This window comes from Tenebrio molitor, chromosome 5 (genome assembly GCF_963966145.1).
Source record: "Tenebrio molitor chromosome 5, icTenMoli1.1, whole genome shotgun sequence".
Classification (NCBI taxonomy): Eukaryota; Metazoa; Arthropoda; class Insecta; order Coleoptera; family Tenebrionidae; genus Tenebrio; species Tenebrio molitor.
The window spans coordinates 17,755,209-17,779,920 of NC_091050.1; the positions used below are offsets into that span (position 1 = coordinate 17,755,209).

Consider the following 24,712-nt stretch of genomic DNA (forward strand, 5'->3'; position numbering starts at 1 on the left):
TAAAGAGACTCTTTATACGTAGAGACAGAGACAAATAAACAGATGTTTACGACCCAGTATACCGTAAAGCACTTTTTATTATTTTATTGTTGAATATTATTATACATAACTTGGAAGAGTACACACGACCGGTATTAATTTGTTCGTCGAATGAAATGAGTGAAGGGCTATTGATTAAAATTTACATTAATAAAAATAGAGGTTTTTCAGGGCTGGGTAGTGTACAGCACGAGTGATTTCAATCGGTACAGATTTGACCTACATGTGTCTAGTAAGCATTTTAACAAAGGAATTCAGGCTGTGTTATCCTTCGTTTTTAGTGCTTAGTAAATTAGATAATGTATTATTAGTACGATCTCAACTTTTACCAACGCTCTTCTCAATATGGTGTTGAGTCAGCGTTTACTGAACTTGCGCTCAGCAAACAAGGGAAAAAATAAATTTCACATCTATTTTTAAATTTTCAACAAAAATTAAGACACGACATTTGTACGAAGCATATTATTAGGATATTTGAATGTTGTCTAAAGGTGTGACACTCGTTGATCCTGTGCTGGAGATTTTGAGAGTTTTAACTATTTAGAACATAATCTCCTCGTCCTTAATTGGCTTTCGTCTCTACATATTACAGAACGGAACAAATCCAACATTCTGTTCCATTAGCATCAATGGAGATTCCACAGGGAATCACCAGAATTGAGTGAATACGCAAATTAATATTGAAACCCTTTAAAGTAAGTCGGAAATTATATCAGGATATTTTTGTCCGCTCAGTCCCCCAGAACATTCTCCTTTAAGTGCGAATCGATCTGCGTGCGAGCAAATTCTAATTTGGTAAAGTTACAACCCAATTACCCCTCAAATATTTGCTTATTAATATTAATCGGGCCGCCCCTCTCCTTATCACATGTTTGCCGGCAAAAGACAAGTTTATTCGTGACCCTAAAGCGGCGAGCTTTAAGCGCACGTAGCTGAAAAAAGCTCGGCACACAAACTCGTCGGTGAGGAAGATGGCGCAAAAACTGCCACATCTGAGCGATTAATCGACGGCTCGCGTCTCTTCATAAACAGAACGCAGATGCTCCGGCAATAAATAATAATTCTGACCTCGGGGTGAGGTCGAAGAATTCCGCAGGAAAATTGGTCAGAGGAGCGGGTTTTCAGCTGTTGATGCAGACGGTGTCCGCGTGGTCGACATTCCGGTATCGATCTAACCGGAGTTCCACCGGAAGGGGAACAGGACGAGGGCGGGGTGGGACAGGGGGGAAGGCGACGGGGATGGCTCACGCACCCCCGACGGCGTCGAGGCGGCGGCGAGTCTGCTTTTGCTACAGACGCCGCAGTTGCATTTTCACTTGAGTACCTCATTAGATATTGATGAAAGATTAAATCCACACCCCCGAAGCGAAACTTGGGCGAATTCCAGTCGAAGGGGTAAACGAGGGTTTGATTAGTTCGACGGTTGTGCGAATGGTTCCTTCGCCGAGGTAAAATTGCCGACCGGCTGCGGAAAAAGGGATAACGGGGCTGGGAACATTATTTCGATTGGCTAGACTTGGGCGAAATTCTGGGACGCTATAGTCATAGTGCTATCCAGACTTGGCTCCGTCAAGGCTTTCATGTCCTGGAACGCATAACTCATTTCGTAGGTTGATTAGTACAAATATAATCATGAAATGAGGAGTGGATTCAAATCTAGAATCCAATTTTCTATAAAGTAGCGTTTTTTACTGTAAATTATGTAAACCGTCGTTTCTACAAATCAATAAATCTAAAATCAACTGAAGTGCATTTCAGTAGTGGATGAATTTTTCTGCTCGCTCAGTCGAAAACACCTTTTTACCAATTTGCAACACACAATAAATATGTAACTTCCAATTCATTTGTCTGATGTGAAACAATTTTACCAAAGCTTCACGCCAATTTGTCTTTGTAAAATTTGTATCAAAAATCAAAAATATTGAGTGCATGTCACGTTAATTTTGATAATAAAATTATCGCCAGTTGTGCATACAGGACGGACAGTAAACCAATATTGTTGTCTTGGTTAATGCAAAAAATCAATATTTGTCTTTACTTTGTTCTCAATTGTTTGCAGCATCTCCATATTTCCGACAGATTTGCATCATCAATATTTGATTGACAGTTCAATATATTCACAAACACATTCAAAAGTCCAAAACCATCAACTGCAAGAAATATGTATTTTTGTCCACTACATTAAAAACAACCCTGAATTTTTTCCCAGTTTATGCATTTCATTTCGTTTCATGTCCATTTCATTCTGCGATAATTTATCAAAGATTTCTACTCTTCAAACTTATGTTTATAAGACACATACATTTCTCATATGAATTATGAATGCTTGTTGTTGCTTATCTCATTCGGAATGTAAACAGTCTATCTGATTTGCTGACTAACATCTGACTTAATAACAATCTCCATTGTTTCTAAACAATGTCATCTGGACACTTTGGAAAGCACTTTTCAATGCAGAAACTACATTCCAAAGGATTTTTTTTCTTCTAATGGACTGGATAAAAACTTTGGCTTAAACATCAACAAAATTGATTTTCAAAGGAATTGTCGAATTATGGAAGAACATGATGCAGATCTCTGTTTACGTTCATCCTTCACTTTCTCAATGATTTTTTCATGAAGTTGTCATTTATTTTTTTAGATTTATTCAAACTTCAAAAAAGAGAATCCAGAAAGCGAGGAGATCAAACGTCTCGAGAACAATCACGACGGTTCGTATTCTTTCAGCACTTTTCATTTAAAATTCATCGCGATTCGAATGATCCCGAGGCAGGCGAGTGTTTTCCCGTGATGATTATCCTCAGTTTAGAAGTTGTTCCAAGTGATTTACGACTTCTCTTAATAATGGTTTTTAAAATCCAACTTCTGAGCTCCCAGACCGCAATTTTTTACGTGGACGCTGTTACCTGAATTGGTGGAAACGGGAGAGGTCAACGCGACGAATAAATCGTCTTCCCCACAGCACCAGAACTTTAAACGGGTCTCGTTTATTATAACGACCGTCATAATTGCGCGGTTGCATTTTTGCGGGATAATTGTTTTGAAAGTTCGACCGACAAAGGGTGCGGATTTCTATGATTTAACCCCTCCGTTCGAGGCCCGTTCAAGCTTCTTGTCTTCCCCCTGCAGACTCGAGCTCCAGATGTGGCTCCCTCTTGATGGCCCTAAATTTAAAATGAAATTGCATGAAGTGCACAGTCTGTTGACGCATTAAATCCAGCTGATTAATCTTGCTGCTGGTATTACCTAAAATCCGGGGCAATATTTCTCCGAATCAGTTGGTGAAGTTTTATTTTCAATTTAACGTTTATTGTGTTTCGTGGTGGCTTCGCCGTGCTGTACTTCAAAGGACCCTTGAAAGTCGTTTTCTGAAAGGGTGTTTACCTTCGCGGACGCTCCCATTGATTCGAAATGAGTTCTTTTCAATGAAGTGTTCCCTGTTGGAACAAGTGACAAGAGGTCAAAGAATCTTGGTCCTGACGACGACGTTCGCAGTCTTTTGAAATGGAGGTGCACGTGTCAGGTGATAAAATTCACGCAGAAAATATAGGAATCTGCTGTTTTCGAAGACACGAATCATTTTGTGCTTGTGGCAGGAAGGACCTCACTTTTAATAATTTATTTAAACCTTGAACTGACAATCTAATTTAGATTTATACATTTGAAACGAACGGTCATTTTCTTTTCAAAATAAACTAGGCAAAAATGAATAGGGAATTTTTCCATTTTTGAATTTTTTATAAATACAGTTTAAAATTTGTAATGAAATGTGTTAGAAATATATTAATATACACATTAAATGTGTTGTTTCAAGCACCTGTAACATTTTAAATTTATCCAGTGTTTAAGAATACGTGGGAGGATTGGGGCAATTATTTTGCTTTCCATGAAAAATTGTGGAATTCCCTATTCATTTTTGGCTAGTTTATTTCTAACCCCAAAATTCACAAAGACGCAAATTAGCTTGTAATTCAACACATATGCAACCAGCCTTCTACAACAGGTTTCTCCAAACAGGGCTACACTGTGAGCGAGTGCTTTGTAAAAAGCATTTAACGAGGTGGACACTTGGAAAGCGTTCCCTAAATTCTTGCAAGCAAGATTCGGCATGATAAATTTATTCTTCTCATTCCCAGTTTACATTTTTCAAGTACTGTGTTGGTTTCAATAAACGTTTTTGCAAAAAATGTAATAATGTCAGATTTTTGATCATAAAAAGTTTTTGACGTAAAATTTAAAAAACTCTGATAACAATAGACATGCATTATAAATTCGAAGGTAACAATGATAAGAAATTTTTTAAGCATACTGTAAAAACCTTTTCCATCAAATAATAAACATACGAGTATATTATTATTTATGTATTTAGTGATGTGAGGGCAAATTTCACCTGTTACCATAAGCTTGCCATAAGCTACTGAAACGTAAAAACTGCATGCTTTATTGGGTATTTTCCGTTGCATTTAATGCATTAGCCATCTTTACTTCGTATTAATAACATGGTAAATCAAACAAGCTTATTGCCCACTAAATGGAATTGATTGACAATTTATAGTCAACAGTAATATCCTTAATGCATGCAAGGTTAATCAACAGAATCATGAAAATGGAATATCACAGTAGGTACAAAGTTATTGCAAAACGTTGGAAAAAATTGTTGACGCATTATTGAATAAAAGTCTGGCAAGAGAACGACTTTAAAGGGAGTGTTGAAATGTTCTGCGTACAAATGTCCAAATCAAGTTCTTGCACTTTGAAATCCCTTTTACTATTTGTATAAAGTTAAATTGCAGTTGCACCGCCTCTACAGGATCCTCTGATTGCAAATTGTTTACGTTTATCTTTTACCATCTAGTTTCGACATTGGCATCCTTTTCAACTTTTAAAGTTCAAAGCTCGGGAATTGCAGAGAAGGTTTTATTTTTAAAAAAGGAAGAGAAGGGTTGTCTAAATGTTTAACCAAACAGTAAAACTTAAAATGAAAATTTTAATAATTTAAATTTAGGTTTCTTTTGAATTTGAATACATCGATTTATCCTTTATGATTTAGATTTCATCGGATACGTTATATAAGCCTTCTTTTATTATTCTGCATTAGTAATGACAATGAGCAATTCACTGATAATACAGTTTTTGCATTTATTTAGAAACACCTTATATAATCTCCTTGTACCGAGTGTTAGTCTTTTTCGCAAAAATGTTGCATAACAATGTCCTTCGTTTTCTATTAAAAAGCGGAAACGTCGTTCATATTCTATTTATGGTATAAAGATTTCACAGTTTTGAATATTAAAGTAGCTGTATGGAAATTTCTCGATTTCCGCTTTTTTTGTGTTGAAATGACCTACATATCGTTCTATTTGTATAACTAATTTGTTGGCTGATTACCTGACAACACTGATCGTACATAATTACGTGATTATCAAAATAATAAATTACAATAATTATGTGCGTTGTGTCTGAAAGGAATGATGACCAAGAGGTAGACTCAGACGATGAACTGAATGATATTGACAGTTTCTGCTGTATCTAATATTATGGATGTTTTTCACTGCGATACTTGAAAAGTGATGAGTAATCTAATTCAATTTTCTTTGGAAGTATCGCGCTCGTAAACTTCCTGAAATGAAATGTTTGAAAGAGGATTACCCCTAGATTGTAACATATACGGTCGAATTGGAAAACATTGTATTCTTTATGTATAATGCATGAGTGTTTTTAGTTGACTGGCTGGAATGTTCCCTCCATTGTCTCTTCACGTTTGTTTTGATCTTCAGTGTCTTTGTGTTAACACGGTGTTGACACAATATGTGATCGGATGAAAAATACAAGAACACAACAATTCAAAATATCAGAACATATTGCTAAAACTGGTCGGAATGAAATTTCTTGATTCCCGTCACATAGATGCAGAAGTTTTACGTTCAACCTACATAGAAGTGACAGATTGAACGTGAATAGCTTTTCATAAAAAAAAAAGTAATGTTTTGGAAGAGGACTTTGTATTTTTCACGATGTTTCACCGACGCTGTAAACAACAACACTCAAATTGTGTTTAAAAATTACAACAGATCATTCTTGAATAATGTTGCAAGCTTGTACCTATTAAGTGCACGTTACAAAGTTATTTTTATATCTACGGGTGATCGGTTCAAGTGCTTACTTTCTGAACTACGCCAGTTAAGTTGTGAGTAATAAAAAAAATGTGGAAGGATAAAAATGATAATAGCAATTTTATGCACAGCTCCGACGCAATTAAGATAATAAATATTCTAATCTAGATGACATTTCGAGATGAAGAATTTTGTCTCACATCTGATAAAGATGTGGTTTCATGTTTTAGAAAGTAAAATTACCATTTGTTTCTGTGGAAATTTTGCAAATTGTTAGTACATACTAGAGTGGTAACAAAGCGTAACAGTTATTCTCTGTTATTCATGGAATACAAACTTGTGTTCATGTTAGAACAGGCTTAGGCATCTTAATAGTCGTTCAATATCTCAAGTCTCAAGTTAGTAGTGGAGTTAGTACAATAATCACATAAACTTCCCCAAATATATCTTCGTTGGCAGCAATTTCGGTCTCGCTTGATCCATTGCTAAATACCTGGACTTACTGCGATCGACACTGTTCTAGATTTTGTCTCTAAAGTAGACCAATCAGACAAGAGCACATGAAAAAAATGTAGTGGAACTAATAGAAGTCGCACGAAGTCCGAGTTTTCTTCTCTTCCCAATTAAACTAAAATTTCCGCTTTCGTGAAAGTTTTTAGGAGTTTATAGGGTCTATAACGTTCGTCAGCGTGCACCCTCCTATCCGGAAGCATTCTTCAGACGTAACGTCACATTCGAGCTTGACACGAAAGATCACTATCTAATTGTCCAAGTCCAGACAAGAGTAATTACGTGGTAATGAATTAGGGCCCGAAAAACCGAAAACAGGTCACGACATGTTCGACTAGGAGCGTCCGTCTCGTTTTTCAAAGGCATTAAGACTCCGATGGCGCCACATGAAATGCACCGGGCGTTGACAGATAACAAGGCAAAAAATGCACGTCGCGTCGCCGTCGCTGCAACTGCACCGACCCGAGGTTCCCAAAATGTTGCGAGCGCCAACACTGCAACAACACTCGTGTGGTTCGAGTGTGGCAACTGCTGGACACTCGGCGATCCCAATTTCCAACGTGACTTCGTGAATAATTTACAAAGTGTAAGCACAAGTCTTCTTTGTACTGGTCGGGCGTGTTCGCAACGTTCCCATCCGACGGAGAAATCTTCCTCGACGTGTTTATTTACCGAGGAAATAAATATTTATTCATAAGGTCGTTGGAATTTATCGCCATTTTATCGGTGCTCATTTTAATCGAACGTGTCCCGTTCGGTTTCGCTCCCCTGGAGACTCTCGGTGAAGATCAATTTCTTGGCGTGATCTCATCGCCCGAAAAAGATCTATTTTTGTCCCAATTTTACTATCAAGTCGGTCATCACAATCATAGAATTTGTTTTATTGCACGGATCTTGATTGATGCGGCCTTGACACAAAACAATTACGCGACAAGTACACGTCGCTGGTGGAAACATATGGCGATGTTTCCGCTGGTTGACAGAAAAGGTACCGACGTACTTCCGGCGGCGTTACTTTTCCGAAGGTGGAAAATTTGATCGATTCTGGTGGAGCAGGGAGAAATAAAAGAAGGTGTCTCGTATATGGTTTTAAGTATATTTTAAAATATCTACAGTTACATGAAATGTACATTTAGAACAAGTAATCCTTTTTACATGTGTCAGTCCAATGGGTAATCACGCTGTCTGGTAGTATTCAATCAAAATCGCCGTCTTTAGTTCTAGAGCAACAAACATCAAAGTGCTTGGTTTATTTATCATTAGGAACACGAATATTGGAAAATTGTCAACGATTTTTTGTGGTTTTTGATTTTTTTTTATTTGATTCGAATACTTGGAAAGCTTTAGAAGAAGCTATTTAGCATAAATACAACATTATCACATGTACCTGAATATCTATTAATTGTTTACGAACGTTCACTGGATTTGTTACTTGAAAGCATTTTTTTTTTTTGAAAATCCACTCTATCCTAAAACTGGAAACAATTTTGTACTGAAATAATGGAATGAACCGCGTTCACGTCTCATTTTGTACATCCTCATCATCAATACTGGAAACTAGCCTGAAGTTGATAATAGCAAAAATATATCCTCGCCTGGTATATGTCGCCATCTTAGTCGCTAACAAACATGGACGTTACTTTTCGCAATTTAACAAAATATCACCACCACTATTATTACACTTAGAGGTGCCGTACCTTCGCCTTGTCCACATATTTACAGTCTATTTACACTCTTCGTATGATGACTACTGATGAAAAATAACCGATACATAATTCTACAGATGATAGAATATTTAAAGCCGAGGCCACACCATTCGATTCCTCCGCACTCGCATCCCTGACGCGCACACTCTAAAGCAAGCCACAATCAGAACTGGTCCAGGTCCGGATCGAAACTGCTTTACGTCACTCGACGCACGACGATCGAAACCGCTCCCAGCACCATCAGGTCGACCACGGCGCGCGTCGACGAGCTCGCACCTTGCGCGTTCTTCTTCGTCGTCGTGGCGACCTCAGCCTCTGCGTTGCTGGCGTCGGACATCATGCTGCTGTTCTCGTGGATCTTGATGGCGGAGGCCTCGTCCGGTTTCTTCTCGGAGTTGCCGACCTGGACCACTTGGGGGATGTCCAAAGGAGAGACGTTGTGAGTCGTCGACTTGGTCTTGCTCGTGGTGGCCGAAGTGGTCGTGGTGGTGGTCGTGGTCGTGGTGGTAGTAGTGGGTACGTGACTGTTATTGTGCAAATAATAGACCGGTCCAAAATCTATGTAGATGTCGGTCATGTGGTGCTCGCGTTTGCTCTCCGACAACAACCTGTGCTTATCTTCTTTGTCCTTGTAGAGGGAGTGGACGGTGGCAGTGTAGGGGACGTCAGATTCGGTGTAATTTCCGTAGAGGGTCACGTTGACGGCGGTACCTTCGTCCAGGTACTTCTCGATTGTCTGGGTTTCTACGATCTCTTCAGTTTTGGGCAAGGCCCAGTTGCCTCTCTTGGTACCGTTGGCCAGGTAGACGGTGAAGTTGAGTCCGGTGAGGAGACCGTGACCTTTGCCCCAATACATGGAGTAGGTGTAGTTGTAGCTGATCACAGTGTCGACTCTCTGCACGCCGGTTTCGGTGTTCTTCAAGATGGCGTGGCCCAAAACTCTTAACTTCTTGGGGTGTCTGGCGCGGATCCGGTCGAACTTCACAGCTTTGAGTTCGTAGCTGATGGGTTCGGTCTCCACCAAGATCTCTCCGTCTTCGAAGGTCAGTTCGTCGTTGTTCTGGTCGACCACGTCGAACACTCCCAAATTCTCGGACGGGTTGAACTTACCGATGTTGTAAGTCAGAGATCCTGGTTTGTTGTGGCTCTTGGTCTTGCGTCTGGCCACGAAGGTCCTCGTGGTTCCTTCGCGTCCTTCGCCGCTGGTCACAGCACCTTGCGGACTCGACGTGGTGTACTTGTCTTTGTACACCCAGCTCAACCTGGCGCTGTCTTCGATGTTGATCAACACTTCGAAAGTGCTGTGAGGGGATACTTTCTTGTACATTGACACGACGCAGGCTCGCTTCTTGGGTCTCAACTGACCCGAGACCCACACGTAGTTGATCTTGGCCCTGCAGACGTACACTGGTTTGCCGGTGGCGACTTCATCGGCGCTATCCTGGTCTGGAAACGGTGGAATTTAGCCGAAGATTCAAAGAAACGACGATTGACTCACCGTCGATCACTTGATACGCCGCGACCACGGCGTTGTTGAGCATGCTCTCGTTGAAACCGGACGATGACACCCATTGAAGAGTGGACGAAGTCACGACCTGTTCCAGATTTTCGGACAGGATGTAGACCGAAGTGTCCGCACGGACGAGCGCGACCAAAAGGGTGAGGATAAAAGCGGACGATATCCTCGTCATCTGTAAAAAAAGATCGCTGTTAGAGAGTGAATCCGGAATGGGAAACGGTTCGAGTAAAACTAGATGCCGACAAACCCACAGCTCGAGGCTGTATTAACCGTCAATCACGAGAAAAGATACGGTCAAGCGGAGAAAAACTGGTCGAACGGTAACGTTGTAACATTTTAAGGATATTTCAATTTTCCGCTAGGGGATTATGCAGAGCCTCCATGCAGCACGGGCCATTTGCTACGGGGATAAGGGCAACAGCTGCAATAAATCTCGAAAACTCAGATAATGCCGTACGTGGGGGACTCGAGTTTTTATATCGTCCAAACCTTGAACCAAAGTTCAGAGTTCGTTTTCGATTTTTGCCGCGACGATCGATGACCTATCAGGCTCTAATTAAAAATCAATTTCTGCGCTGGCGGGGAAGTAAAAGTTACAGTCATCACCGTCATAACTTCTGACATAATTGGAAAGTTATCGTTTTTTTTTTCACATTTCATCTCGGGTATTTCAGCTTTCAGTTTCAGCGTTCCGACGAACGGGTTTGACTGTTATGCAAACACGAATTAATTCAGCTAAAAGTGTGATATTTAAAGAAGGATTAACACCCGAGAAGAGTGGTGATGGTGCACACGGCCGGGATCGATCTCGGCACTTGATCGGCAAAAAATCTTACGTAACTCGTGCATGAATACACTATTAAGAGATTAATTGGCTTGACATGTCGATAATGCCAAGTTTCACCGCATGCCGGAGCCCGAAGGCGCCTCTTCAGACAGAACGATAGTAGAATTTTTCGCGTGGAAACATCAAACGATGATTAATCTGCGTAATTAGAGCGACGCAATTAAAACGTTCTAATCTTCGAGCCGGCGCCGAGGATTTTCTTCTGGAAGGAGCGTTCCAACACCAGAGAAGTGTGTCGCGGAAGAGAGATCGGTCCAGGGACCACCTGGAGATTTCTCGCAGTCAAATCTGGAACAGGCAAATTGAGCCTCCGAAACTGCTCTCTCTTGACAAAAAGCATTCGATTACACGCCCACAACCGTTAGTCAGACAATCGCAATGAATCATAGGCCGCTTTTTCTCCGGGTTTCAATCGATTTCCGGACGTTCTCTATCTCCTCGACTGATCTCAAGAGTCGCGGCTTCCTGCATACCTTCAGGTAATTTAAACTCCGTAATTACGTCGCGAACAAAGACCTCGTACGTGAAGAGTACAAATGTGTCCGAGCAGGCGCACGACCACACTGGAGGCATTGCTTCACTCCCAAAGGGATACAGTACATTTGCATAAACAGGTGTTTGAACAAATACGCAAACACTAATAGAAGAGTTGTTGCAAATGTTGGAGTATTTAAACAGACGGGATACCGTTAGAAGACAACATTGTTGATGGTGTTGTTAGATATGTCATGCAGCAACCTGTTGCAGAATTGATAATTGTACCAAATAAAGCACAAAATATCTAGCGTGCAAAACAATAGGACACAGACACTGAAAGCAAGGGGAAATTGCAGACAAAACAACCTTGGTAGTGATGGAACCAAAACCACTTTAGGCTTCCTGCAAAAGCCATTTCTACAGATAGTTCCTAACCTAAAGAAAAATGATTTAGGGAGGTACAAGGAGAAGCTTGTTGGCTCTTGGTGATTTCCTGTAGATATAGAATTCGCCATTTGTGCAGACAGTTCCTAACAGAGAAACATGATTGAAGGGATTGTAAAGAAAAAGTTTTGGCTTTTGGTGATCTACTGTAGATGTAAAATTCGCCACTTGAGCAGACAGTTCTAACTTAAAGAAGCACGGTTTAGGGAATTATAGAGAAAAACTTATTGGCTCTTGGTGATCCACCGTCTGTGAAGCAATTGCTGAAGGCAAAATTTTTGAAAGTCCTTTTTTTGCTGCAAACCCACGGTAGATTCGATCTCTGGAAGCTGGTTGCTGCTTTACAAAAACTTCATGAAGTCGCGTGAGATTTGGTAGTTGAAGCAACGAATTTTAAGAATCTCATTCTTATCTCATCTGATGTTGAAGGATTTGAGACTTCCTCCCCTTCTCCCGGATTTCTCCGACATCGGGAAAGAATCCGGGGCGCCCTCGAATCCCTATTGTCAAGTGGCACGTGTGTAAGAGGATCTGTGCAGGCTTCGCGTGTCGCGAGGGCGCCCTCCACCCCCGCAATCCGTTCAATCGGTGGCATTAACCTTTTTACAGTGCACGCTCCGCCAAAAAAAATCGTAAATTCCCCCAAATCGAGAGAACGGATGCCACTTGACGCGGGACGCCTTGAGGGTGGCTGACGCAGTTAGAGGGTTGCGAAACTGGAGGGGGCCACGTGTGTTTACGATTGCAACGCGGACCGAAATAGGGGTGTTGGCATGGCAACGGGTGCGATAAAGGTGCACGCGGACAGGCGTGCAACAGCAACGGAATTATTCGATTAGACCGGAGGAACGGACGCCGAAAGCTTCTGGATTTTGATAATTCGCTAATGAAGGGGTTTGCCCATGTGCGGATCACAAACGTCCGACATGATTTATCGTCCGTGGAACGCCGGTCACGTAGGGTAATTACAAGTCACCACGGGAGAATGTGGGTGTGCATGTATGAATGCATAAGTGATCGAAGATGACGACGGGTGAGAAGAAGTCGAGGATCGAGTCTAAATTGTCACAATTGGTTTAATTGTCGATGCGGCGACGATTTATTGGTTTCGGGTGCAGGAGACGCAGACGAACTGGTTTTCTGGTTGGACCAATGGAGACACCGCGGCAAAAAATTCAATCTTCCCACATTAGCGGATCAATTGTGTTTGGTTGAGAGAATCTGGGGTCGTCTTAATTATGCTTCAAGAGGTGGGTGGAAGAATGAAAAATCTAGTGAGCACGATTCCAACGATCGAGTATGACCGGTTATTAAACAATGGTGAAATATGGTCGTCGTTAACATGAGCAATAGGCGTCCAACTACATGATATGTGTCAAGTTCCACAATACTGTTAGTCCTTCCTGGTGTCGATGCCACCTCCTCCACCACGAGATTCATCAAAACTTGAAAAACTGAAAGAATGAATGGTGCAGCTTTCATCGACGGATCAATTGTTCTAATTCAACTTGGCGTCTATTTGTGCTCGATCGTCATTTCTATATGAATGGGTCTATTTTAAGACCATAATCGTTTTCTATATTGGCCTTTATCAAACACGCCTCTGCTGGCTACACTATTAATACAACAAAAAACAGAATCCAGTTGAAACTTTTCACCGGTCCGTAATGAGCAAGGAGCTCTAGCATTTCGCACCTCTACAAGTTAATCAGTCGGATGCATTTTCCATTTGTCCCCTTCGTCAAATCGTCAAAGAATCGAAAGCTTTGAGGAATCCTCTCGAAGCTCCCTTTTGACGTTTCGCGGTGGAATCAGTGGGGAAAAGCTCCCTTAAATGAATCGTTCGTGTGTGCTTTTTCCAAAACAAAAAGGGTCGGACACGATTTGAATAAATGCCAGACGTTTTGATAAATACCTCGCACGCCATCAGAGTCGCTGCATAATTCATCAGTGTCACAATAGCGGAATTGTGTTTGTATTGGTGCCCCGGAGTAATTTACACCCGCGTACGGAAAGATCCGACCTCTTCCATGTTGGAACCGCGATCGGCGACGCCCATGGTACCACCGTCCAGAACCGTGCATGAGTTCGAATTTCGGCCAACTAAATACATATTTGAATTGCAAATCAGTTGTGAGTGATCAGGTGTCCGATTTATCTGGGACCTTGTCGATTTTTTCCGTTTTTGGGAGGGTCAGAATGGAAAGATTCGAACGTGGTCGCGATCCCGCAATCAGTTTCCTGCGATGGCCTTTAACTTGACCTCGATGGCGCGCTTAATTATGCAACAGTCGGAATCGATTCGATTTTGTAATTAGAACGTCGATCACTTACATCAGTTGTGAATAATTTACGGGCAAATTTTACGCAGACTGGTCCAGTTTTTCTCCGGAAACTAGAACCGGGACAGGTGTTAACTCTTATTTACACCGACAGACACGTTTTCAGTTCAAAGTCCTGGAAGTTGCTTGGCTGGCGCATGTGAGATCCACGTTGGCCACGACATTCCAGGACGGAGTCGGGGGAGTCCCCTCGGGTTCTAATTAATCGCGTCGTCCACACAATCGCATCTCGATCACGCGAACGGGGCATTGAAACCTCGCCAACACACTAATCCACCGAAAGAAGTCTTATTTACATACTGGTATCGGATTTCCAGACTTGAAGCCGCGACACCGAATTGTTGTGCAACGTTAACGAACCGGAATGCGGCATTTGACCGGAACCGAACCGCTACTTTGATCAATGGAAGAGGTCTAAGAAAGAACGGAACGGATATCGGTGATGGTTTTGGATGCGAGAAAAAGCGTGAATTTTCGGATCAAGTCGCGAATCGAATCAGCAGGGCGTGCGGTGTGTTCAACTGCAGAAAGAAATCGACCGAGTTACCAATCTCTTAATTGATGAACGGTTCGACACTTCAAGTGGTAAAAATAGTACTCGAGAGGCAGGCTGCGATCAGAACTCTCGACTTTCAAACCGATTTCATTTTATAGGCATCGAACGAAAAAAATGAGTTATTGTTATCATTATTTGGTTATCATTTGAGTGCTTTGGAGATTAATGGGACAGCCGCGACAGTGCCATCGGGGTACTTCCCCTAAAAGTTTACTCCCTGTTCATATATCACAGTTATGGCAAAGGTGAACGCCTCAGCTTCCACATTTCCCCGAGCGTAAAATGAATTTCCCGGATTATTTATGTGCGCCCGAGATAATGAAGGAGCGAGTGATGATATAAAAGTCGCCGGAATCGAAGCGCAGTACCTGGCGATGGATTTCCCGAGCGGAATTCGATAACCAAAGCTCTGGAGCTTCGACGATTGATGAAATTAATTCAGCCGAGACACGTTTTCGAACGCGCCAAATAAATCGGATACCACAACCTCGAGACGAGGTCACGATGGTACCGAAAAACGGTAGTACTCAATTCCGATCGGTCGGGCTCGAAGGGGTGAAAAACGAGTTCATCCCTCGGCGGCTAGACAACGGCCGAGTTTATTAAGACCGTTAACTCGCCCCAATTCGGCCCAAGTTCAGACACGCACTTATGCAGACACGATTTGGTCCGAATGACCTGAATGGGGGTAAAGCAAGCGTGATAATCCACAAAGTTGGAGGTTCCTTATCCGGCATGAATAAATCGGGAGGGCGAAACGGTTTTCACAGGTTGCTGGAGTCAAAATTAAAACTTGATGCGGTCGTCGGGACGGGTCACAGCTTCCGAAGAGGCAAAAAATTGGAAACTGCGGGTTTTAGGTGGAAAATGCACGAGAATGTATGTAATCGGGGTTTTTTTATGCGTGAGGTTTGATATGTCACGGGTGTATAAATCTGGGAATTTTTCAAGAGTCATTGAACAATTTAGCCGCGATAAGGCACTTTCCATTTTCACGTGTCGATAATGTGCTAATGCGCACTTCTTGTTCCCGATTCCGTGTCTAATGTGTTTTTTGCCAACTCGTCAAAGAATGATCGTTACATAACGGATGAAAAAAGGTTTTTCCGAAGGAGGTTTACCGGCATAACAAAAGCCGATCAACAAAAAAATTAGTTAGCATGAGAATCTTGTTATGGAAAAACTCTCACCTGAACCGAGCAAAAAACCTGATGTTCGTAGCTTAAAAATTTGCGCGTGGTACATGTGCCAATGTTATTGCTAGTGTCGTGGTTGTAATGGCATAGGTGACACATAGGTGGTAAAATAAAACATAAAAGCTAAGTTGGTTGGTAATGTCGGTCATTAAAAGAGGCTCCATGCACGCGTAAATCAATTTATGTCTGCAGGCTCATAAAATGAAAAACAAAAGAGTGGAAATGATGATTTCCTGACCGTAAACTTGCAAAGTAGTACCATTTCTGGCCATCAGTTTTAATGGTTTTAGAGATAAGGCACGCTAGGGGACGATACAACTTAAATTGTGTTTCTAGAAAAAAATCCGAAAAGAGAAATTTGGTTTTAGAATTGCAACGGCTTGCGGTAAAAGAGTGGAACATAATTTACACCAACAGTACGAGCAATTTTGGCAAATCCAATATTAGACAGTATGTACTCAAATTGAAGAAAAATCGAAAAGAGTTAATTGAATTTTGATTGTTTCCATGTTTACTGGGATTCCTCAAAAGTTCCAGGAAACAAGATTTCAATTTTGATAATCTTTGGAAGAAAACCCACTTTCATTGTTGTGACGCTGTCGAAATTAAGATATAATCTAGGATTACGTTGACTAATCTTTTGTAAGCATCGCCGTTAATTAATTTTCGGGGAAAAAAACATATCCAACTTTTGAATGGCAACCCCCACATGATTATGTCATCGCATTGTGCAACACAACGTAACTATAACCTCACTTAACTTTTAGATGTGTAAACATTAATCCACATTCATTCGATAAATAAATTTACGTTAAACGAAAAGGAGGTAATGGTTTTCTAAACATTGGAAGAAAAATTATCTAAAACTGTGACACAGGATGTAGACAAAAAGAAAATTAGCTCAAAGATTAATCTTCTCATTTAAATATGTGGTTATTTACATTAGAGTACGGTAGGTGTATTTTCCTGCATTTCAGGTTCGAGGCGAAGCCGAGGACCTGATTAGTTGGAGCGCTGAAAAACACTTACCGTACGACATTTGTATTAAATTTTCGGTTGTTTTACTTTTGCAGATTTTTATGAAATAACAAATGGCAAACTTTTTGACAAACAGAAGTGCCAACCCGATAGATTGTATTTTCCCTATACGATTATTATTATTTATTAGTCAATAAAAATTAAAGAAACACATTTATCGGAAAAATGTGTTTTTTACAGTAAATTAAAGTAACGTATGAACACTTTAATTTTAAAGTAACTGTAAAAAGAGTAAATTAACCGTAAATTTACCGTACTCTTCCAGAAACTACTACATCCGACGGGAAATCGTAAATCGAAAGGTAAAGGTGTGTTTACCAGTTAGGGAAGCCGAAAAATCCTTTACCACATCTTTCCTACAGCTTGTTCGAAAACCGGTAGATTATGGAGGTTATTATATTTACAAAGATAAAATTGAAAGTTGAAACTTTAGTTGATGCTATATCAAGCCTCCAACTAAATAAAAAGGATTGGTGAAATCATTTTTAAGCTCGGAGTTGTCCTATTCCAATCCATAAAACAGAAAGGATAATTTTAAGTTTTTGGACCAGATCATTATGAAACATTTAAAAAATAGAAGCCACGAATTTACATTAGCGGAGCCGCTAAACTTACGTAGCTGCACAACTTAACAAGTTGTAAAAAGCAAAAGTAGAAACAGACTCCCACCGAACAATATAAGAAGTAAACAAACCGTAACCTTTAAATAAAACTTGGCCTATAAATTTGCAAGTGCAAAGTTGTCTCAACTGAGCGCCATTTTCCGAGCAAGCTGTCACCTCTAAAACTCCGACTAAACAAATTCACCAGACGTCATTTCACTGTCGCGAATCCGTTCTCACATTTTTCACACTTGGACAACTCTTCGTTTCCAGCGTCGCGTCATAAAACCGTACATTTGCTCTTAGCGAATTTTTTCAGCACGCAATATGGCGAACGTATCATGTAACGTATTCCGGTTCCTGGAAGCGTTCGCCTTTTGGGCGCAACCCGATCTGGGATCAGGCTTTCGTTTGTTCTTTCATCCCTTCCAAGCGTTTCCATTTTCAGGCGCTCGTCAATATACGAGATCGCGTCTTGCCTCGGAGTCATCCGTTGAGTCAAACGTAATCGTCAATTTCCTCCCTTCTTTTAATCTCGTGACTAACCACTGATTCATCTCCATCGGCCGCGAAAAGAACGCAAGAATGCGCCTCGAATCTGTCGGAGCACACGCGAGAATTTCTCGGTTGGCCCGTGCCGAAACCGGCTGGCCTTCGCAAGGATGGTCGAGGTACCACCGCAGATGCCAGCTACACCCCGGCGGTACGCCCCCGGTACCGCATTTAAAGAGCAAGTTCAGGGACAAGGACGTGTCGCACATGGACGTTGAACTTGAACTCGGTACCACTGCGGTACCGCTTCGGATCGTTTCTCGCGGGAAGATTTCTTCTCACCCCGAGCATCGATCGGTCTTGTCATTCGCCCTCACCCTCGCGTCCAATCAACCGAAACACACACCACACACGCTGCCATTCAGTTTTATGTCCGTCTAGGGGTGGCACGTCACAGGTAGTCGATACGGTTCTTGGGAGTCTGCAGAAGCTTTTATGACGGAGTGTTTGGATTAGTCACTTGGCGCCCGGAAGGTCCCGTGTGAATATCTCAATGCCACCGGAAGACAATTACAATTATGGCACAATTACTGTCGATGGAGCGCGTTTTTCTTCGACGCAAAAAAGAAAAACCAGACCAGATGGAGACGGTAGATTGAATTTTAATGCGGCGGAAATTAGCTATGTAGTTTGATAAGTTCTGGTGGAAATGCCATCCGTGTCGAATCAGATCCTCCAATGCGAGATGCGTATTCACAGGATAATGGACCGTCCGTTTAAACGGTGAGGGTTCATTAAATTAGTGTGAAGCTGACAGTTTTTATTGCTTTTCACAATGGTAATCACTGTCAATGGGGATCGGAGCCGTAAATAGACCACTTATCGTCACTCGCCAGGGTTGAAAAGGTCACCCTGATCCTCGACTGACGTCACTAACAGACGCTTCTTGCCCCGGGGGTGGACCCGAGCAATTTTAATCCGATCAGTACCGCAAGTACCGAGTCGCGTGGGCGAAAATAATTAATCCGGCGTCTATGGAAACCGCCGCACCATCTGTCAAGGTTTTTTAACGGCCTCTAATTAAAATACACCGGTTACGCTGCAAGATTTCCACGGTTCCTGGCGTAAGTCTGCCTCAACTTGAGTCATGTCGGACTTAATTCACTTACGAGCCGCTTCCGTCCAGTAATTATCGAGCTTCCTCCGATACAAATTGAAGGAGGAGGACCGAACCGTCCAATTGCTATTCTCGCTATGATCCGGTGTACGTTTTCGATGGCGTCCGCGGTGCATCTTGATCAGCACCACCGTGGGTAATTTATCGGGTACTGTTAGAACTGACGGACGGCCATCATCGCCGGAGCGAAACGTCAAAGATTTCAAAAAACGTCGAGACATCACACCGAGGTGCGGTCGGACATCGTTAAAAGCGAATTACGATCCGGTCGAAGGTGTTTGTTTTAGTGAAGAAGTGAATTCGGGCGCACCTTCGTGCAGAATTCAGTCTGCGTACCTTGCGTTTTCGGGGAAATCATTTGAATGAGATTGAAGGTCGGATTCGTGGAAGACCGTTTAACAAGAGCGAACGCACAGGTTGGCGAAAAAATGTTAAATGGGTCAGGTTCTTGGTCGAAGGATCAAGGTCAACTGCAAACTTGAAGAACTGTATCGGCGGTACTGAAATATGGCACAGTTGTATTATTTTTTAACAAAATTATCTTGATTCGTTGGTGACTCGACAACCTGACATTCTATCCACGATATACTCGGTACTACGAGATTACATGAAACTGAATACAACTCAAGTGAAACACTATTAATTGCAGTAATTTGCACTGCAAGAAAATATTTTTTATCGTCGGTGCATTGTTCACTATTCAAAGAATATAAATGGGGCATTGTTTTCACCATTCTGCAACTAACACCCAATTTCCGTTTTATGGTTTAATTGATAACATTTTTCTGGAAAGAACTCAATATAATCCACATTGTTGGTTGTTTTAAATGGTTCTACGGGAAAAGTAGTCATTCATTTGAATTTCTACAAATAATTCATAATTTTGCACTTTCAGGAAAACTGATAAAGTAATCGGTTAGATATTTTCATGATAAAGAGACCAAGAATGTTACTCGCATTAGTTGGACGCCAAATGTCTACCTTTCATTTGTGGTTTCAATGGGTATAGTGTTTTTAAAATTCTGAGAAATTCTGATCGATTTATATGTCAAGGCAACAAAAAGTGAGCAATTTGAATTTAAGAACTAAATATGTACACGAATTTTCTGTTGTGAGTCTGCTTGAAGACCTCTTGACAGTGACGGTAGGTACTACTTACTGGGCAACCCTTTTCGGAATATAAAAAATACTATACGCTCTACGCAACACTTTTGGCGGCAGAAAATTTTCAGATGTGCTTTTAAGAACCAATGACCCCTCATTAACCATTAACAAGATCTCGTTTTATAACTGGACGCATAATGAAAACGTATATGTAAATCGGTCTTCAAAGTGGAAAATCTTTATGAATCTTCGTATAAAAAATAATAACAGTTAAGAGTAAAGGCGAAACGAGTGCTCCTTCACGCAATATCAACAACTTTAGTGTCTTTACAATTACGACCTGCGTTTAGTGCCACGATATTAAATGTTTTATGTGTTTAATCTGGTCCGTACTGTAAGGCTTATCTAAATGCGGCTCATCTGGCCAACTGTACTGCGTGAAAAACGAGCAACTTGCGAAATCTTAGCATACACAGGGTATTCCCCGAGGAGAGAACAACAAAATAGTTGAATGTGCATGAGTGTTTTGTTGTGGTGCAGCATGTTCCAGACAAAAGAAATGTTTTTGTTGAAGCAATTTTTTTCTAAACGCATCCTTCGGAAACTTTAACAATTGGCAAGGAAAAATTCCACTTCTCTTATCATGAACTTGACCCACAGTATACGTATAATTCCAAGCATAATAATTTATTTTCTTGATAAAAGATTTTCAATAAAATAAATAGCAAAAAGTGAAATACATTTTACAAAGTTATCATAACTTGTCACTAAATTAGAAAACGAAAAACAAGTCGATATCAATGTATTGTTTATCTCCGAAGACAAAAAAAAATATTTTTTTTTTAGTTTTTGTGTATGTACTACCTACTCGATTTGGCGGTCAGCCGGAGTTTGTTTTGTTGGCAGTGAAAAATCCGTTTTCAAGACAATCCAAAACCTCTTGGAAGGCCTTTTATAAACGAAATCCGTAAAAGGTGTATCTTTATTTATCGTCGTGGAAGTGCGTAGGTTCTAAATGGCTTTCGTTCGATGAAATGGTAATTCCCACCCACGAATCCGTCGAGTCATGGTGTATTTTTGGAAGGAAATTCGGCAGCGTTGCCGGACAAATTGTCAATCGAGATGATGTGCGAAAAAAAAAAGTCATGCGAGTACTTGGCTCGTAGTAAAAATTACCATACAATATGTGGGTTTGTGTTTATATTTTGCCACCTGATTCATTAGAGAGTGTCACGATCGCCACACCAGATCCCGCTTTTTCGCTCCGACACAGTTTCCTATTAATTAGAAATAAAAATGCTGTTATGCTAATGACGCGAAGATCTTTCGGGTGCCGTTGGCGTGCGCTTGAATATTCATCACCTGCTGGATGTTTCGTGTTTGTAGCGAGCGTCCCCAGGGACCGGTCGAGAAATTCAAAATATGCACTCGCGTAGGACTGACGTAACGGCAAGAGAGACTCTTTCTTCTTCCCACGAGGTTTCCTCCGAACTTGCGACACTTAAATTGGTTCGCCGACGATTCTTCCCTAATCCTCGAGAGGCTTGTCTCGATTAATGAAGATATCGATCGTCGCAGCTTCACCGCATTGCTAATCTTCACCCGTCTGATTAAAATCGACTCACAGTAATGAACCTGAAGAACCGATAAATATCCATTTAACGGACGCAGCGGACCGTGAAGGAATTTAGCATACGGCGGGCGACCCGTCAAGGGTGGAATTTAATAACGGCGGCCTTGAGCTTTTCCAGGCGCCCCGGATTCGCGATTTTTTCCACAGGATACGTCGCGGTCTACCCGGAAAGTAACGGTCGTTTCCGGCCGGGGCTGACGGCCGAAGAAGGAACAAAGGCGGCGAATCGAACCGTTGGTCGCATGCACGATTTCGGAATCTTCTCGACAATGGAATATCGAAATGCAATTTGCTGAAAAAGGACGACGACGACGACTGCAACGGAACAATCCGGCGTGTCAGTTTCAGAGTCGAATTTAAAAAATACACCGTTGGAAAATTATATTTTAAAATGGTTACTGTTTGCTTTGTGTTTTGCAACTCGTGTTTTTCTGTGTGCGAAAGGGGAGTTTGCAAACTCTATTGTGCTGTAACGCGATTGTCGAGTACATGATGGAATTATTAAGCATGAAGAGGAACACATTTTTTTAAAAAGAACATGGACAGTGTTATTGACAACAATTCTATTTAGATGAAATAATAGTGCAGCGGTAATTTAATTGGACTTTGTTTAATGTACATAGTTGGTAACAACAACATAAACGATTCAATTGAAAGATGCCCTCCTTGGTGCACAAAGTTGAAAAGCGTCACGAGGAAAGTGGGAGTTGCATCACATTTTCAAAAATGTGTTAAGCAGGTTTCAAAAACGTTTTCACGACAAATTAAATATTTCAAAGAATTTGTGGCAGATCAGTCAAATTGTCTAGTTATGATGTTTCTATTTCAGTGTTCGTTACATGCTTCGAGACTCCAAAGATAAATACATTTTTGATTGAAATAAATTTTATTGGTTTAAATTACCATTAAAAGTTAAGACCCTTTGCGAAATCATATTGGATAATGGATGGTGGAAAAAATATATGTATTTATATGTCTTGCAGTAGGTACATACTTACTATTCATTCTGAAGATTACTAAATTAGAGGAGCATCAGTTTATCCTCACTAATCGCAGAATTTTTTGAAATATGTACACCTAAATGTTATCAATTTCTCCTTGATTATTTTATTGTCAAATATTAATCTTTCAAAAAAATATCATTTTTGATTATCATTTTTTAAAGAAAATGTTTACAAGATCTTGCTACTAATTTTTTGCAATGTGGACAATAAATCTTGGAAAATTTTAAGGAAATGTTTATTCTAATGAAAATCTTATTACTTCGTTCTTTTTTACTTACATAAGAAAAATTCCAATAAAAATATTTTTCTACGATTGTTAAAAAAATTACTACATTGTAGGTACATACCAGTTTTAGTGCGTAACAGTGGAAAAAGTAAAAAAAAAAACGGTAAAAAAGCACCGTAGCGTGTCATTATGTCACTCTGGCGTTATGCAAATACATGCACCGGAACAACCGAATCACAAGAGTGCATCGAAAACAATTGAAGTTGTCGCGCGATCTTCGTTTTAGAAATATCAAATTTTATATTTGTTTAGATGTTGATTGTTTTGCTAGAAAAATTTTTGTATGGGACTCATGGCATTACCGCACTCTCACCTTCCCATTAGTTAGAAAAAATATTTTTGTATAGTTTCACATTTAACTACATACGTATTTATTTGTAAAAAGATCTAAATAGGGGAAATCGTACATTCTGCAAGTCTCTAAACTAGAACACCAAGAACCGTGCCGCCATGGCACCAAACCAGAAAATACAAGACAGTAAAGTCGATTAAATTACAAAATTATGACCCACTTTGCAGTCGATCTCTTAAAACCAGCCGTAAAATGTCTTGAAATGCATCCTGATCTAGGTGAAAATGTGCAAGTGTCTCCTAAATTGCGACAGTTTCGTATCTGCATGTCACTCAACAATAAAATACTTTGAAATGCATCTAAACAAACGTCTTTCAAACTCCGGTTACTTCTGTTTGTTAACCTCATTCTCCCAAACTTACTTTTAATTTGTTTTGAAGTTTCGAAACAAGCACGAACGAAGTGGTCACGACTAATCCGCACCAGAACCAATTTTTTAGACCGAATCTCCCATCACAAATCTAATTTTCAAACACCCAAACAAAGACCCTTTCTAGTCCAATTCGAACCAGATGCATTCTTAATTAATGAACGTCCGGCCGTCGTTATCTTTCGATCTGCTGCACAAACCGGACAAAATCGCCGCAACACAATGCAGCCGGATTTTTCCGGTCGAACCGCGACGACCCACGCAGATCCCTTTCGGAATCATCGTCTGGAGATTTTCTTCCGGATATGGAAAACCTGGCGCCTGCCAGATCTAATCCGTCTCTCCTCCAGCGAGGCACGTTCCTTCGGACTCGATTAGCGAAGAACCACAAAGACGCAGGAAGAACAATGTCGCGGATCACGCTCGCGTTCACCAGGTGTGAACACACCTGATGGCTTTCTTCGAGCTTTCGTTCGCGGTCAGTTAAAGCCCGATTTGTAGCGGAATGACTGGGGGGTCACCGGTGGTGGTCATTTGGTCTGCGAGATGGGGTAGGTGGTCCGATCGAAGAGATGGGGTGATGGGTTGACAGGTGTCAAAAAGTGAGGGAAGCACCGGTTTGCACGCCGTCTAGTTTTTCCTTACCTTCGATTGTTCTAACGACCAAAATCGACTATCCTGATATGGGAAAAATCCGAAAGGAATAGATATGGTTCACCCTGTATTTATTTATTTTTCGCACTTCACACTGTCGGAATGACGACAGAACACTAACGATTTTCGTTGGACGAGAGGGGTTCACGCACTCTCTTAACGAGATTCGAACGGCTAATGGCGTAGTCCCCGCGCGTTTTGCCGGTTTTACGGACACAAGTCTGAGTGGGGCCCGGTGCAGCGCTTCGATT

At 41.1% G+C, this 24,712-nt stretch overlaps 2 protein-coding genes across 3 annotated transcripts in view; one reads left to right on the plus strand and one right to left on the minus strand.

Annotated features, from left to right (window-relative positions):
- Miga (mitoguardin) overlaps positions 1-24,712 on the plus strand; it is a 99,199-nt gene that overhangs the window by 53,285 nt on the left and 21,202 nt on the right. The window lies entirely within an intron of this gene.
- Positions 7,738-24,633, minus strand: uzip (unzipped). The gene is made up of 3 exons (XM_069047178.1): positions 24,453-24,633; positions 9,867-10,059; positions 7,738-9,814 (listed from the first exon to the last, which is right to left on the minus strand). The coding sequence occupies exons 2-3, from the start codon at positions 10,057-10,059 to the stop codon at positions 8,565-8,567; spliced, it is 1,443 nt and encodes a 480-aa protein (XP_068903279.1). The 5' UTR covers positions 24,453-24,633; the 3' UTR covers positions 7,738-8,564.